Source organism: Salvelinus alpinus, chromosome 5 (assembly GCF_045679555.1).
Source record: "Salvelinus alpinus chromosome 5, SLU_Salpinus.1, whole genome shotgun sequence".
Classification (NCBI taxonomy): domain Eukaryota; kingdom Metazoa; phylum Chordata; class Actinopteri; order Salmoniformes; family Salmonidae; genus Salvelinus; species Salvelinus alpinus.
Window position 1 is genome coordinate 4050952 of NC_092090.1, and position 12908 is coordinate 4063859.

Here is a 12908-nt window from a genome sequence, read left to right on the forward strand (position 1 = left end):
AGTGAAGTGAAAGTAGTCAAAATAACTAAATAGTAAAGTACATATACCCCCCCCCAAAAAAAATATACTTTAGTACTTTAAAGTATTTTACACCACTAACCAATTTGCATGCTATTTGAATCAAGCGCACTGTCCTACCGCCGCGCATGCGTGTGATGTCCACCGACCTTGGCGTGCATCCATCCTGTATATGAGCTCAGGCGAAGGAACTGAGTGAGGCAGTTCTTTATAGTTGCGCCTCAGACATGGATGGGACAGAGAGGAGTCGGCAGAGCTGCGCTGAGACGGACCAGGCGCAACAGCCCATGATGGAACTCAATGGAAAACATCACAGTGACTCGCCGTCAGATAGAGTCACGCTTAAAAAAGAAATCGGACTTCTCAGCGCATGTGCCATTATTATTGGTGAGAAAAAATAAATAAAACAGCGTTTATCATAGTCTACTTTTTGTGGTGTGAACACGGTGGCTTTTGAAAGAGACAGCGAGGTTGTGGAAATGTGGTTGACTGGCTGACGGTCAATTGACGATTAAAGGAGAGTAGTACGGACCCTTCTTATCTGGTTTCTGTTCTTCCGCTTCATTTCAGACACGCGGATTTGGTTCAAGTTATGGCGTTGATATCCCGTTATTTAGTCTACGCTATTACAGACAGATACAACTAGCTGTGTGAAAGAAAACAACTAGCTGTGTGGCGTAACTTTTACGCACAGACACATTTAGTGGGTTGATGAAGTCTAATCGTTACCATTGAGGCTTTAGCTTGAATGGTAAACGTTAACTGCTTCTGAATATCAGAGTATCTCTGAATAGGCTACAGGTTCTGGTCGACGTAAGGGAAACGTCCCGACGATGTTGCATCATATGAGAAGTGTAAGTACGGGACTTCAAGGGTTCTACTCTACTGTTACAGACACAATGCTTACGTGGCTGGATATCTCTCCGCTGATCTCAATGTGGTGCATGGCCAACTCCACCAGGCAGCGTACTGTATAACACGCTGGTGGACTTTATGAATGGTCACCTGATCTGGAGAGATACCTACTTAGGGAATGGACCGTGTTCAATTTAGCTGTTTGGCGGAGAAAACCTAGATGTTCTCTGATCACGTTAAAGGTCATTGTTGATCAACTATCATATTTAGGTGTATTATTGAACACGTATTATTCCACACTTTAGACATTGTATTTATCATTGAACACATTATTCCACTTATCTACTTTGTTGTTACAGCCTGAATTTAAAATTGATTGAATATATTTATTTTTCTCACCCATCTACACACAATACCCCCATAATGACATTTTCTCAAATGTATTGAAAATGAAATACAGAAATATCTACATTTTATATAAGTATTCACACCCCTGAGTCAATACTTTGTAGAAGCATCTTTGGCGGCAATTACTGCTTTGAGTCATCTTGGGTATCTCTATCAGCTGTGAGTCATCTTGGGTATCTCTATCAGCTGTGAGTCATCTTGGGTATCTCTATCAGCTGTGAGTCATCTTGGGTATCTCTATCAGCTGTGAGTCATCTTGGTTGTCTGTATCAGCTGTGAGTCATCTTGGTTGTCTGTATCAGCTGTGAGTCATCTTGGGTATCTCTATCAGCTGTGAGTCATCTTGGGTATCTCTATCAGCTGTGAGTCATCTTGGGTATCTCTATCAGCTGTGAGTCATCTTGGGTATCTCTATCAGCTGTGAGTCATCTTGGGTATCTCTATCAGCTGTGAGTCATCTTGGGTATCTCTATCAGCTGTGAGTCATCTTGGGTATCTCTATCAGCTGTGAGTCATCTTGGGTATCTCTATCAGCTGTGAGTCATCTTGGGTATCTCTATCAGCTGTGAGTCATCTTGGGTATCTCTATCAGCTGTGAGTCATCTTGGGTATCTCGATCAGCTGTGAGTCATCTTGGGTATCTCTATCAGCTGTGAGTCATCTTGGGTATCTCTATCAGCTGTGAGTCATCTTGGGTATCTCTATCAGCTGTGAGTCATCTTGGTTGTCTGTATCAACTTTGCACATCTAGATTTGGGGATTTTCTCTAATGTTTCTTTGCAGATTTTCTCAAGCTCTGTTAAGTTAAATGGGGAGTGGTGGTGAACAGCAATCTTCAAGTCTTTCCATGGATTTTCAATGGGATTCAAGTCTGGGGCTTTGGCAAGGCCACTCACTTTCACATTGTTGTTCCGAAGCCATTCCTGCGATGCTTTGGCTGTATGCTTGGGTTCATTGTCTTGTTGGAACGTAAAGTCTTCGCCCTCCCCTCTCCCCCTGTTGGTCACGTCCCTGTTGGTCACGTCCCTGTTGGTCACGTCCCTCTTGGTCACGTCCTTGCTGGTTACGTCCCTGTTGGTCACGTCCCTGTTAGTTACGTCCCTGTTAGTCACGTCCCTGTTAGTCACGTCCCTGTTGGTCACGTCCCTGTTAGTCACGTTCCTGTTAGTCACATTCCTGTTAGTCACATTCCTGTTAGTCACATTCCTGTTAGTTACATCCCTGTTAGTTACATTCCTGTTTGCTACATCCCTGTTAGTTACATTCCTGTTAGTTACATTCCTGTTAGCTACATCCCTGTTAGTTACATTCCTGTTAGTTACATTCCTGTTAGTTACATTCCTGTTAGTTACATCCCTGTTAGTTACATCCCTGTTAGTGTTAGTTACATCCCTGTTAGTTACATTCCTGTTAGTTACATCCCTGTTAGTTATGTCCTTGTTAGTTACGTCCCTGTTAGTGTTAGTTACATTCCTGTTAGTTAGATTCCTGTTAGTTACATTCCTGTTAGTTACATCCCTGTTAGTTACATCCCTGTTAGTGTTAGTTACATTCCTGTTAGTTAGATTCCTGTTAGTTACATCCCTGTTAGTTACATCCCTGTTGGTATTAGTTACATCCCTGTTAGTTACATTCCTGTTAGTTACATTCCTGTTAGTTACATTCCTGTCAGTTACATTCCTGTTAGTTACATCCCTGTTAGTTACATCCCTGTTAGTGTTAGTTACATTCCTGTTAGTTAGATTCCTGTTAGTTACATCCCTGTTAGTTACATCCCTGTTAGTGTTAGTTACATTCCTGTAAGTTATATCCCTGTTAGTTACATCCCTGTTAGTCACGTCCCTGCTAGTTACGTCCCTGCTAGTTACGTCCCTTTTAGTTACGTCCCTTTTAGTTACGTCCCTGTTAGTTACATTCATGTTAGTTACATTCCTGTTAGTTACATTCCTGTTAGTTACATCCCTGTTAGTTACATCCCTGTTAGTTACATTCCTGTTAGTTACATTCCTGTTAGTTACATTCCTGTTAGTCACATCCCTCTTAGTCACATCCCTCTTAGTTACATCCCTGTTAGTTACATCCCTGTTAGTTACATCCCTGTTAGTTACATCCCTCTTAGTTACATCCCTGTTAGTTACATCCCTGTTAGTTACATCCCTGTTAGTCATGTCGCTGTTAGTGTGCATTTCTCCTTTGCCAAGATAATGCTGCTTGTGTCATGGATATGGTCTGTCTGGTGGATGTCATGTCCCCCCACCTCCCTCCCCACTACAGAACCACCCCCCATCCCCCACTACAGAACCAACACCTCCCCTACTACAGAACCACCCCTCCCCGCTACAGAACCCCCCCCTATCCTCCCCACTACAGAACCCCCCCTATCCTCCCCACTACAGACCCCCCCCCCCCCCCCACTACAGAACCACCCCCCTCCCCAACTACAGAACCCCCCCCCCCCCTCCCCACTACAGAACCCCCCCTCCCCTCCCCACTACAGACCCCCCCCCCACTATTCAATTCAATTTTATTTTATATAGCCCTTCGTACATCAGCTAATATCTCGAAGTGCTGTACAGACACCCAGCCTAAAACCCCAAACAGCTAGTAATGCAGGTGTAGAAGCACGGTGGCTAGGAAAAACTCCCTAGAAAGGCCAAAACCTAGGAAGAAACCTAGAGAGGAACCAGGCTATGAGGGGTGGCCAGTCCTCTTCTGGCTGTGCCGGGTGGAGATTATAACAGAACTATGCCAAGATGTTCAAAAATGTTCATAAGTGACAAGCATGGTCAAATAATAATCATGAATAATTTTCAGTTTGCTTTTCATAGCCGATCATCAAGAGTTGAAAAACAACAGGTCTGGGACAGGTGGCGGTTCCATAACCGCAGGCAGAACAGCTGAAACTGGAATAGCAGCAAGGCCAGGCGGACTGGGGACAGCAAGGAGTCACCACGGGCGGCAGTCCCGACGCATGGTCCTAGGGCCCAGGTCCTCCGAGAGAAAGAAAGAGAGAAGGAGAAAATTAGAGAGAGCCAAGATTTTCAAAATGTTCATAAATGACAAGCATGGTCAAATAATAATCAGGAATAAATCTCAGTTGGCTTTTCATAGCCGATCATTAAGAGTTGAAAACAGCAGGTCTGGGACAGGTAGGGGTTCCATAACCGCAGGCAGAACAGTTGAAACTGGAATAGCAGCAAGGCCAGGCGGACTGGGGACAGCAAGGAGTCACCACGGCCGGTAGTCCCGACGTATGGTCCTAGGGCTCAGGTCCTCCGAGAGAAAGAAAGAGAGAAGGAGAAAATTAGAGAGCGCCAAGATTTTCAAAATGTTCATAAATGACAAGCATGGTCAAATAATAATCAGGAATAAATCTCAGTTGGCTTTTCATAGCCGATCATTAAGAGTTGAAAACAGCAGGTCTGGGACAGGTAGGGGTTCCGTAACCGCAGGCAGAACAGTTGAAACTGGAATAGCAGCAAGGCCAGGCGGACTGGGGACAGCAAGGTGTCATCATGCCCGGTAGTCCTGACATATGGTCCTAGGGCTCAGGTTCTCAGAGAGAAAGAGAGAACGAAAGAATTAGAGAGAGCATACTTAAATTCACACAGGACACTGGATAAGACAGGAGAAGTACTCCAGGTAACCAACTGACCCTAGCCCCCCGACACATAAACTACTGCAGCATAAATACTGGAGGCTGAGACAGGAGCGGTCAGGAGACACTGTGGCCCCATCCGAAGAAACCCCCGGACAGGGCCAAACAGGAAGGATATAACCCCACCCACTTTGCCAAAGCACAGCCCCCGCACCACTAGAGGGAAATCCTCAACCACCAACATTACAATCCGGAGACAAGGCCGAGTATAACCCACAAAGGTCTCCACCACAGCACAAACCAAGGGGGGGCGCCAACCCAGACAGGAAGATCACGTCAGTAACTCAACCCACTCAAGTGACGCACCCCTCCTAGGGACGGCATGAAAGAGCACCAGCAAGCCAGTGACTCAGCCCCTGTAACAGGGTTAGAGGCAGAGAATCCCAGTGGAGAGAGGGGAACCGGCCTGGCAGAGACAGCAAGGGCGGTTCGTTGCTCCAGAGCCTTTCCGTTCACCTTCACACTCCTGGGCCAGACTACACTCAACCATATGACCTACTGAAGAGATAAGTCTTCAGTAAAGACTTAAAGGTTGAGACCGAGTCTGCGTCTCTCACATGGGTAGGCAGACTGTTCCATAAAAATGGAGATCTATAGGAGAAAGCCCTGCCTCCCGCTGTTTGCTTAGAAATTCTAGGGACAATTAGGAGGCCTGCGTCTTGTGACCGTAGCGTACGTATTGGTATGTACGGCAGGACCAACTCGGAAAGATAGGTAGGAGCAAGCCCATGTAACGCTTTATAGGTTAACAGTAAAACCTTGAAATCAGCCCTTGCCTTAACAGGAAGCCAGTGTAGGGAAGCTAGCACTGGAGTAATGTGATCAAATTTCTTGGTTCTAGTCAGGATTCTAGCAGCCGTATTTAGCACTAACTGAAGTTTATTTAGTGCTTTATCCGGGTAGCCGGAAAGTAGAGCATTGCAGTAGTCTAACCTAGAAGTAACAAATGCATGGATTAATTTTTCTGCATCATTTTTGGACAGAAAATTTCTGATTTTTGCAATGTTACGTAGATGGAAAAAAGCTGTCCTTGAAACAGTCTTGATGTGTTCGTCAAAAGAGAGATCAGGGTCAAATCAAATCAAATCAAATCAAATTGTATTAGTCACATACACATGGTTAGCAGATGTTAATGCGAGTGTAGCGAAATGCTTGTGCTTCTAGTTCCGACAATGCAGTAATAACCAACAAGTAATCTAACCTAACAATTCCACAACTACTACCTTATACACACACAAGTGTAAAGGGATAAAGAATATGTACATAAAGATATATGAATGAGTGGTGGTACAGAAAGGCATAGGCAAGATGCAGTAGATGGTATAGAGTACGGTATATACATATGAGATGAGTACTGTAGGGTATGTAAACATAAAGTGGCATAGTTTAAAGTGGCTAGTGGTACATGTATTACATAAAGATGGCAAGATGCAGTAGATGATATAGAGTACAGTATATACATATGAGATGGGTAATGTAGGGTATGTAAACATTATATTAAGTGGCATTGTTTAAAGTGGCTAGTGGTACATTTTTACATAATTTCCATCAATTCCCATTTTTAAAGTGGCTGGAGTTGAGTCAGTATGTTGGCAGCGGCCGCTAAATGTTAGTGGTGGCTGTTTAACAGTCTGATGGCCTTGAGATAGAAGCTGTTTTTCAGTCTCTCGGTCCCTGCTTTGATGCACCTGTACTGACCTCGCCTTCTGGATGATAGCGGGGTGAACAGGCAGTGGCTTGGGTGGTTGTTGTCCTTGATGATCTTTATGGCCTTCCTGTGACATCGGGTGGTGTAGGTGTCCTGGAGGGCAGGTAGTTTGCCCCCGGTGATGCGTTCTGCAGACCTCACTACCCTCTGGAGAGCCTTACGGTTGTGGGCGGAGCAGTTGCCGTACCAGGCGGTGATACAGCCCGACAGGATGCTCTCGATTGTGCATCTGTAGAAGTTTGTGAGTGCTTTTGGTGACAAGCCGAATTTCTTCAGCCTCCTGAGGTTGAAGAGGCGCTGCTGCGCCTTCTTCACGACGCTGTCTGTGTGGGTGGACCAATTCAGTTTGTCCGTGATGTGTACACCGAGGAACTTAAAACTTTCCACCTTCTCCACTACTGACCCGTCGATGTGGATAGGGGGGTGCTCCCTCTGCTGTTTCCTGAAGTCCACAATCATCTCCTTTGTTTTGTTGACGTTGAGTGTGAGGTTATTTTCCTGACACCACACTCCGAGGGCCCTCACCTCCTCCCTGTAGGCCGTCTCGTCGTTGTTGGTAATCAAGCCTACCACTGTAGTGTCATCCGCAAACTTGATGATTGAGTTGGAGGCGTGCATGGCCACGCAGTCGTGGGTGAACAGGGAGTACAGGAGAGGGCTCAGAACGCACCCTTGTGGGGCCCCAGTGTTGAGGATCAGCGGGGTGGAGATGTTGTTACCTACCCTCACCACCTGGGGGCGGCCCGTCAGGAAGTCCAGGACCCAGTTGCACAGGGCGGGGTCGAGACCCAGGGTCTCGAGCTTGATGACGAGTTTGGAGGGTACTATGGTGTTAAATGCTGAGCTGTAATCGATGAACAGCATTCTCACATGGGTATTCCTCTTGTCCAGATGGGTTAGGGCAGTGTGCAGTGTGGTTGCGATTGCGTCGTCTGTGGACCTATTGGGTCGGTAAGCAAATTGGAGTGGGTCTAGGGTGTCCGGTAGGGTGGAGGTGATATGGTCCTTGACTAGTCTCTCAAAGCACTTCATGATGACGGAAGTGAGTGCTACGGGGCGGTAGTCGTTTAGCTCAGTTACCTTAGCTTTCTTGGGAACAGGAACAATGGTGGCCCTCTTGAAGCATGTGGGAACAGCAGACTGGGATAAGGATTGATTGAATATGTCCGTAAACACACCAGCCAGCTGGTCTGCGCATGCTCTGAGGACGCGGCTGGGAATGCCGTCTGGGCCTGCAGCCTTGCGAGGGTTAACACGTTTAAATGTTTTACTCACCTCGGCTGCAGTGAAGGAGAGCCCGCAGGTTTTGGTAGGGGGCCGTGTCAGTGGCACTGTATTGTCCTCAAAGCGGGCAAAAAAGTTGTTTAGCCTGTCTGGGAGCAAGACATCCTGGTCCGCGACGGGGCTGGTTTTCTTTTTGTAATCCGTGATTGACTGTAGACCCTGCCACATACCTCTTGTGTCTGAGCTGTTGAATTGCGACTCGATTTTGTCTCTGTACTGGGACTTAGCCTGTTTGATTGCCTTGCGGAGAGAATAGCTACACTGTTTGTATTCGGTCATGCTTCCGGTCACCTTGCCCTGGTTAAAAGCAGTGGTTCGCGCTTTCAGTTTCACGCGAATGCTGCCGTCAATCCACGGTTTCTGGTTTGGGAATGTTTTAATCGTTGCTGTGGGTACGACATCGTCAATGCACTTCCTAATGAACTCGCTCACCGAATCAGCATATTCGTCCATATTGTTGTTGGACGCAATGCGGAACATATTCCAATCCGCGTGATCGAAGCAGTCTTGAAGAGTGGAATCAGATTGGTCGGACCAGCGTTGAACAGACCTGAGCGCGGGAGCTTGTTGTTTTAGTTTCTGTTTGTAGGCTGGAATCAACAAAATGGAGTCGTGGTCAGCTTTTCCGAAAGGGGGGCGGGGGAGGGCCTTATATGCGTCGCGGAAATTAGTATAACAATGATCTAGGGTTTTTCCAGCCCTGGTAGCACAATCGATATGCTGATAGAATTTAGGGAGTTTTGTTTTTAGATTAGCCTTGTTAAAATCCCCAGCTACGATGAATGCAGCCTCAGGGTGTGTGGTTTCCAGTTTACAAAGAGTCAGATAAAGTTCGTTCAGGGCCATCGATGTGTCTGCTTGGGGGGGAATATATACGGCTGTGATTATGATTGAAGAGAATTCCCTTGGTAGATAATGCGGTCGACATTTTATTGTGAGGAGTTCTAGATCAGGTGAACAGAATGACTTGAGTTCCTGTGTGTTGTTATGATGATCACACCACGTCTCGTTAATCATAAGGCATACCCCCCCGCCCCTCTTCTTACCAGAAAGATGTTTGTTTCTGTCGGCGCGATGCATGAAGAAACCAGTTGGCTGCACCGACTCCGTTAGCGTCTCTTGAGTTAGCCATGTTTCCGTGAAGCAGAGCACGTTGCAATCCCTGATGTCTCTCTGGAATGCTACCCGTGCTCGGATTTCATCAACCTTATTGTCAAGAGACTGGACATTGGCGAGTAGTATGCTAGGGAGTGGAGCGCGATGTGCCCGTCTCCGAAGCCTGGCCAGGAGACCGCCTCGTTTGCCCCTTTTACGGCGTCGCACAGGGTCGCCGGCTGGGATCAGATCCATTGTATTGGGTGGAAGGCAAAACACTGGATCCGTTTCGGGAAAGTCATATTCCTGGTAGGAACGATGATGAGTTGACGTTAATCGTATATTCAGTAGTTCCTCCCGACTGTATGTAATGAAACCTAAGATTACCTGGGGTACCGATGTAAGAAATAACACATAAAAAAACAAAATACTGCATATTTTCCAAGGAACGCGAAGCGAGGCGGCCATCTCGTTTCGGCGCCGGATGGGTCAAGAGTAACGCCGAGGTCCTTCACAGTTTTATTTGAGACGACTTTACAACCATCAAGATGAATGAACCCCCCCTCCCCTCCCCACTACAGACCCCCCCCCCCCCACTACAGAACCACCCCCCTCCCCAACTACAGAACACCCCCCCACTACAGAACCCCCCCTCCCCTCCCCCACTACAGAACCCCCTCCCCACTACAGAACACCTCCCCCCTCCCCAACTACAGAACCCCCCCCCCCCCTACAGAACCCCCCCCCCCCCCCACTACAGACCCCCCCCCCACTACAGAACCCCCCCTCCCCTCCCCCACTACAGAACCCCCCCTCCCCTCCCCCACTACAGAACCCCCCCTCCCCTCCCCACTACAGAACCCCTCACCCCTCCCCCACCACAGAACCCACCCCTCCCCCACTACAGAACCCCCCCTCCATCCCCACTACATAACCTCTCCACTACAGAACCCCCCCCCCCCCTCCCCACTACAGAACCCCCCCTCCATCCCCACTACAGAACCCCCCCTCCCCTCCCCCACTACAGAACACCTCCCCTCAGTACAGAACCCCCCCTCCCCCCACCAGAACCCCCCCCCCCCTCTACAGGACCACCCCCCCCTCCCCCACTACAGAACCCCCCCTCCCCCACTACAGAACCCCTCCCCCACTACAGAACACCCTCCCCCACTACAGAACACCCTCCCCAACTACAGAACACCCTCCCCCACTACAGAACACCCTCCCCCACTACAGAACACCCTCCCCCACTACAGAACCCCTCCCCCACTACAGAACACCCTCCCCCACTACAGAACACCCCACTCCACTACAGAACCACCCTCACTCCCCCACTACAGAACCCCCCTCCCTCCCCCACTACAGAACCTCCCCCCACCCCACTACAGAACCTCCCCCCACCCCACTACAGAACACCCTACATCCCACTGTGTGACAGACTGGTTAACTCCTTTAATTCAGAGTAGGGCTTGTCACAGTTCATGTTTTGTCTGCTTGCCAAGGTACTTCTGAGTATTGTGAAACTGGTATGTTGAACCCTATTTCTGAGTAGTGGATTTATGCCACGTTCTGGTCAACTATATAATCCTGTCCTCTGTTCCACCCTCGCTACTTATTCCACTTTACCTCAGCTAATCACGTGGCTGGTGTTGACTGGCTGGAGGGTATTTACTAAGCCAATATTGGGAGCGGTTTATTTTTTATCGTTACATTATCTGGGAAGGATATCTTTTGGACAAGGTCAAGTGCATTATGGGTAGTATCTCAGTGCTCCTAATACAGTAGCACCATGCATTATGGGTAGTGTCCCAGTGCTCCTAATACAGTAGCACCATGCATTAAGGACAGTGTCCCAGTGCTCCTAGTGCTCCTAATACAGTAGCACCATGCATTAAGGACAGTGTCTCAGTGCTCCTAATACAGTAGCACCATGCATTAAGGACAGTGTCTCAGTGCTCCTAATACAGTAGCACTATGTATTATGGGTAGTGTCCCAGTGCTCCTAATACAGTAGCACCATGCATTATGGGTAGTGTCCCAGTGCTCCTAATACAGTAGCACCATGCATTAAGGACAGTGTCCCAGTGCTCCTAGTGCTCCTAATACAGTAGCACCATGCATTATGGGTAGTGTCCCAGTGCTCCTAATACAGTAGCACCATGCATTAAGGACAGTGTCCCAGTGCTCCTAGTGCTCCTAATACAGTAGCACCATGCATTAAGGACAGTGTCTCAGTGCTCCTAATACAGTAGCACCATGCATTAAGGACAGTGTCCCAGTGCTCCTAATACAGTAGCACCATGCATTAAGGACAGTGTCCCAGTGCTCCTAATACAGTAGCACCATGCATTAAGGACAGTGTCCCAGTGCTCCTAGTACAGTAGCACCATGCATTAAGGACAGTGTCCCAGTGCTCCTAATACAGTAGCACCATGCATTAAGGACAGTGTCTCAGTGCTCCTAATACAGTAGCACCATGCATTAAGGACAGTGTCTCAGTGCTCCTAATACAGTAGCACCATGCATTAAGGACAGTGTCTCAGTGCTCCTAATACAGTAGCACCATGCATTAAGGACAGTGTCCCAGTGCTCCTAATACAGTAGCACCATGCATTAAGGACAGTGTCCCAGTGCTCCTAATACAGTAGCACCATGCATTAAGGACAGTGTCCCAGTGCTCCTAATACAGTAGCACCATGCATTAAGGACAGTGTCCCAGTGCTCCTAATACAGTAGCACCATGCATTAAGGACAGTGTCTCAGTGCTCCTAATACAGTAGCACCATGCATTAAGGACAGTGTCTCAGTGCTCCTAATACAGTAGCACCATGCATTAAGGACAGTGTCCCAGTGCTCCTAATACAGTAGCACCATGCATTAAGGACAGTGTCCCAGTGCTCCTAATACAGTAGCACCATGCATTAAGGACAGTGTCTCAGTGCTCCTAATACAGTAGCACCATGCATTAAGGACAGTGTCCCAGTGCTCCTAATACAGTAGCACCATGCATTAAGGACAGTGTCCCAGTGCTCCTAATACAGTAGCACCATGCATTAAGGACAGTGTCCCAGTGCTCCTAATACAGTAGCACCATGCATTAAGGACAGTGTCCCAGTGCTCCTAATACAGTAGCACCATGTATTAAGGACAGTGTCCTAGTGCTCCTAGTACAGTAGCACCATGCATTAAGGACAGTGTCCCAGTGCTCCTAATACAGTAGCACCATGCATTAAGGACAGTGTCCTAGTGCTCCTAGTACAGTAGCACCATGCATTAAGGACAGTGTCCCAGTGCTCCTAATACAGTAGCACCATGCATTAAGGACAGTGTCCCAGTACTCCTAATACAGTAGCACCATACATTAAGGACAGTGTCTCAGTGCTCCTAATACAGTAGCACCATACATTAAGGACAGTGTCCCAGTGCTCCTAATACAGTAGCACCATGCATTAAGGACAGTGTCTCAGTGCTCCTAATACAGTAGCACCATACATTAAGGACAGTGTCCCAGTGCTCCTAATACAGTAGCACCATGCATTAAGGACAGTGTCTCAGTGCTCCTAGTACAGTAGCACCATGCATTAAGGACAGTGTCTCAGTGCTCCTAATACAGTAGCACCATGCATTAAGGACAGTGTCTCAGTGCTCCTAATACAGTAGCACCATGCATTAAGGACAGTGTCACAGTGCTCCTAATACAGTAGCACCATGCATTAAGGACAGTGTCCCAGTGCTCCTAATACAGTAGCACCATGCATTAAGGACAGTGTCCCAGTGTCCCAGTGCTCCTAGTACAGTAGCACCATGCATTAAGGACAGTGTCCCAGTGCTCCTAATACAGTAGCACCATGTATTAAGGACAGTGTCCCAGTGCTCCTAATA

General features: G+C 47.7%; 1 protein-coding gene across 1 annotated transcript in view; it reads left to right on the forward strand.

Moving 5' to 3' along the window:
- Window positions 1–207: 207 nt before the first annotated feature.
- Window positions 208–12908, forward strand: part of slc7a10a (solute carrier family 7 member 10a) — an 80287-nt gene continuing 67586 nt past the window's right edge. Inside the window, exon 1 of the mRNA XM_071400393.1 lies at window positions 208–405. Coding sequence (XP_071256494.1) covers window positions 246–405 — 160 coding nt within the window. The 5' untranslated portion in view covers window positions 208–245. The remainder of the gene's footprint in view (window positions 406–12908) is intronic.